Raw genomic sequence first — 5,287 nt, forward strand, 5'->3', positions numbered from 1 at the left:
ACACTGTGCAAACCAGAAGTTAACTATCTTATAAAGTTAACACTGGTCCTTTGTTAGCAGTAACATTTTTAGATCAGGAACTCTTGTATTCTCTCAAGAAAGAAGCTAAGCTCTTTATCAACAAAGAGCCTAGAAATTCTATAGCAAAACATTCTTAATTTTAATATAAAATTAAGTGAGTTTTGAAAGATCTGTGTTCTTTATTATTGCATGTTTAATTTGTGCATTAACACATTTCACTACAAGATTTGATTTACTCTGTTCACAACCAAAATAGTTCAAGAAAAGCTTTAAAACACTAAAACACATTCACCCCCTCTGTGTGTAATTCATTACCTAACAAATACTTTAATACAATGAAGTTTTTATATTTAATACTAATATAAGATTAAAGATATTAACAATCAAAAGTGTGTATTGACAAACATATCATACACAAATAGCAAACGTCTTTAGAGACGGAGGGAGTGGAATCAAAATCAAACCTACTTGGTTCCTTTTCTAGTCTACCTTTCCCTCTATTATTCTATAAACTGAACTCATATTACCACCGGATACGGACTTCTTTATTTGGTTTGTCATACTCGTATCTGGTTGAGCCCTCTAAACTTTTACTCCCTTCGTCCCAAATTATTTTTTTCATTTTGAATTTCTGTAATATTTATGATAAACGATTGACTACTAATTTACATCTAACTCATAAGATCAAACATAGTCATGAGTGATTTTGTTGGATTCGTATTTATGAGTAGTTTAATAGAATGAAATTTTTATATTTAATACTAATACGATATTAAAGATATTAACAATCAAAGTGTGCATTGTCAAACATGTCCTACATAAAGAGGAAACGTTTTTAGAGACGGGGGTATCTCTTAATGTATCACGGTACAAGAAAATCGGCGAAATTTAACCGAATTTTTTTGATTGAATTTACCTAATTTTGACAGTTTCCGGTCCGTCGAATATGGCTATTTTATCTTTATTTCGAAATTTATCTTAAATTCATATTCTATATACATTATCATATAGGAATAATGTCATTTAGAAAATGCAGTTACTATATTTACTAATAAAATGGAAGGGATAATCTTATCGTTGGTCTACTCGATTATAATAAAAAATGCTATCCAAAGATGGCTGTAGAGTCCGGACAATTATACAAGATGCAACACAACCAAATCTAATTGTGGTGCATTGAAAACAATATATTATAAATTTTCAAAAGAAAACAGAAAGAAAGTGGTTAGTGGTATTTTTTTAAGGCTTATAGTCTATGGTTGACGTATGTTTTAACATGTCTTATCCGGTAAATTATCATGTACACGATAACAGGGATCCTACATTCAGACTAGAAATCCTATAATTTTGTGAATACTAAATAAATTAAGATAATATGTTTTATTAAGTGTCTTCCGGAAATGAGGACCCTTTCTTAATAATCTTTTGTTCTGAACTCTCAGTATGCATTTATTTGATAATTGAGATTTCATACTTCATAGTATTGTTCTGTACATGTGTGCTTGACCTTGACGTCATCGCCAGGAAACCTAAAATTATTTTGTAAAAACACGCTTCGGTAAGTAATTAGTCTGTCGTATGAGATACATTTCAAAGTTACTCTAATTGTTTAGTGTTATTATTCAAATAATTTTTGAACGAAAGTTATTTACAGTATAAGTTGTGCCGCATAGAGGTAAAAAAGTAAATTGCACATGCCTTCATTAACAAGATTGATGTGTGTAAACTTTTAGTGGTAGTTTTAGCATCTCGGACCGCCATGTAATAGTAGTTTTGCTAGCTAGTATTCCACTATGTTAAAAAATAAAAGAGGAGTACCCCAAAGAACTGGTTTGGAGACCCCATCTGGTAATTATAGTACCACTTGAGAACTTTATATAAAATGTTTAATCATGCAAGTACATTACGAAGTTTGTCATTTACCTGTTTCTCTGCTGTAATCCTTTCAATATTTCTCAATTCTCGTCGCCAGCAAATACCACTCCAATTCTTTTTTATGTTTGCCCTTGCTTGCTTTACCCCTTCAAACCTCAAAAACACACCCTCCCTCTCTCCATCTATCCCTACTGTTCTTATTCTCTTTAGTCACAAGGAGAAAAAATTAAAAATATTAATTTTAATTATACAATCAAATTATCTACAAATATTTGTTCCATGTAAGTCATTATAAACATTTCCTAATTTATAAGTTACTTATAACATGAGTCAAATTAAACGGGATACATTGACATGTTCTGTTTCATGTCAATGTATTTGGAGTTTTGCAGATAACCTTTACCTAAAAAACATTGTTTCAAATTAAAATACCATATAATGGCAAAAGAAATCTTTGAATTAATGGTCATCTATGTTTAGATATAATATGAACTCATGTACAATCCATATAAGGACCGAAGTTTTATCTATAAAACAAGCAAACAACCCATATATCATAATCCCCAAACATTTTCAATCTTATTTATACCCTATTTCAAAACCCCACCAAATACCTAAACACTTTCCATTCTCCATTTCTCTATACCAAAACACTTACATAGAAATGAAAGAGTTTTGGACATCTTTAGCATCTCTCATGGGCGTTTGGGCTTTTTGTCAAAGCATTTTACACACTGTTTTCCCACCAGAACTCCGTTTCGCCTCCATCAAAATATTTCAACGTATTTTCCACTGGGCTTCATCGTACTGCTACTACGACATAACAGAGATTGATGGTGTCAACACTAATGAACTCTACAATGCTGTCCAACTCTACCTATCCACCTCAGCATCAATCACTGGTAACCGTTTGAGTCTCACTCGCGGCCTTAACTCCTCGGCAATCACTTTCGGACTGTCGAATAATGATCGTTTGATCGATACATATAACGGCATTGAAGTTATATGGGAACATATTGTCACTCAAAGACAATCACAAACGTTCTCGTGGCGCCCACTCCCGGAGGAGAAGCGTGGGTTTACACTTCGGATACACAAGAAAAACAAGAAAATTATATTAGATTCGTATCTTAGTTTCATTATGGAAAGAGCTAACGAAATAAGAAGGTTAAATCAGGATAGATTGTTGTACACCAATTCCCGAGGAGGATCTTTGGATGCGCGTGGACATCCATGGGAATCTGTGCCGTTTAAACATCCTAGTACATTTGATACACTTGCAATGGATCCTTCTAGAAAGTACCAAATCATGTCAGATCTTAAAGATTTTGCTGATGGTGAGGCTTTTTATCGGAGGACTGGTCGTGCATGGAAGCGTGGATATTTGCTGTACGGTCCTCCTGGTACAGGTAAATCTAGTATGATTGCTGCGATGGCAAATCATCTAGGTTATGATATCTATGATTTGGAGTTGACTGAAGTGCACACAAATTCCGAGTTGAGGAAGTTGTTGATGAAGACCAGTTCGAAGTCTATTATTGTCATTGAAGATATCGATTGTTCGATAAATTTGACGAACAGGAACAAGAGTAATAGTAATGTTGTTGCTGGAAGGGGATTGGACGGAACCCTGCCAGCGGAAATGAGAGGAGAAGAGGGTGGTAATACGATTACTTTATCGGGATTGTTAAATTTTACAGATGGATTATGGTCGTGTTGTGGGAGTGAGAGGATATTTGTGTTTACTACTAATCATGTAGAGAAACTTGATCCGGCATTGTTGAGAAGTGGAAGAATGGATATGCATATATTTATGAATTATTGTTCATTTAATTCATTAAAAATACTTTTTAAAAACTACTTGGAGTATGAAGAAGGTGACATCGATGGAGATTTGATGAATCAATTGAGGGACATCATCGATAAAGCCGAAATGTCACCAGCTGATATTAGTGAGCTTCTGATCAAGAATAGGAGAGACAGGGAAAAAGCTGTTTGGGAAGTATTAGAGGCATTGAGAATGAAGGCTGACAAGAAGGAGAAAGGAAATGTAAACGAAGAGGAGCAAGAGAAGAGGGCACTGGAGAGTAGTCTAAATGGTGGTGGTGGTGGTGGTTATGATCAATTTTTTAAAAGCTCTGAAGAACTTAGTAATTTGAAGATAATTTGATACATTGTAATTGTTTACTTGTTTTATGTTAATTCTTGAAAGTATTGATGTTTTAATTATGAGGCAATGCGGTGGGGGACAGAGAGTTTGAGATGTGGAGATTTGTAAGGAAAAGCCATCATATTTTTACAAAATTTTCTAACTACAAATCAGGCTATCAAAATTTAGTACTAGGCACCAACTACATAGCACTTGCACTAAATTACTCCCTCTCCCATTGAATTCTTTACATTATTTTTTGACACGCTTTTCAATGTTCAAATATCATATAGTTGCATAATATTTTTTTGAAATTTTTTTTTCCTGAATAAAAATTTAAACGTTAAACTTTTATTCAGAAAAAATAAAATTTTAAAAAAATATTATATAACTATACGATATTTGAACATTGAAATACGTGCAAAAAGCAAACGTAGATATATCAAGTGAGACGGAGGGAGTCACAGTGCACAGTGCACAGTGCACACTGCACACTGCACAGAAACCATATAGTATGGGGTTAGTGCAGTATGATTATGATAATGCATGTGGGGTTTGTTTGACTTAATGAGTTTGGTTCATTTCTAAATAAGAATTGAAAGACAATTGTAGATGATTATGATGATTGTTGTCCAAACACTGATAATTCACACACAGAATTGGATTTCAGAGCAGAGCAGGAAGTGACGTGCACCGACGGAATGTTCAATAATTGTGGCATAACATTTGTTTTAATGTAAAGTTGGTACTTTTATAAAAAGAAAAGTGTCAACCTTTTTGAGACGGAGGGAGTAACTGGGTACTGGTTGATACATTATCGGTGATCCCCTTGATTGACCTCTGCGGCATGCCAAGGGACATTACAATAAGAGACATAGTCACAACGGGTAAATCAGACCATCCTAGCGTGAGCCTGAGGATTCCAACCTAAGCACTTACTAATTGAAAATAAAAATATAAAAATAGAGGCAGGCTTAATGCACATGGGAACTGAATATAATTTAGATAATAAAAGCACTTGAATGATGAGTAGAAACCAACCCAACGCTGTAGAAGTGGATAATCTAAGGAGGGCTGGGATTATAATACATATATTCATAAAGATAAAGCGGAGATTCTGCGATTTTTATGTTTGTAAATGGAGATCTTGAGAGGGAAAAGTTGTAAGATAGTCTTCTCCATCTTCATGAGAATGAGAAATTAAGTATGCATCATATTGTTTCACTTGTTTGTGTTTTGTTG

At 33.9% G+C, this 5,287-nt stretch overlaps 1 protein-coding gene across 1 annotated transcript; it reads left to right on the plus strand.

Moving 5' to 3' along the window:
* Window positions 1-2,335: 2,335 nt before the first annotated feature.
* LOC141721170 (AAA-ATPase At4g25835-like) lies at window positions 2,336-4,271 on the plus strand. The gene has a single exon (XM_074523940.1). The coding sequence runs from the start codon at window positions 2,369-2,371 to the stop codon at window positions 4,064-4,066; it is 1,698 nt and encodes a 565-aa protein (XP_074380041.1). The 5' UTR covers window positions 2,336-2,368; the 3' UTR covers window positions 4,067-4,271.
* Window positions 4,272-5,287: the final 1,016 nt, after the last annotated feature.

The sequence above is a fragment of the Apium graveolens genome, chromosome 4, assembly GCF_009905375.1.
Source record: "Apium graveolens cultivar Ventura chromosome 4, ASM990537v1, whole genome shotgun sequence".
Classification (NCBI taxonomy): domain Eukaryota; kingdom Viridiplantae; phylum Streptophyta; class Magnoliopsida; order Apiales; family Apiaceae; genus Apium; species Apium graveolens.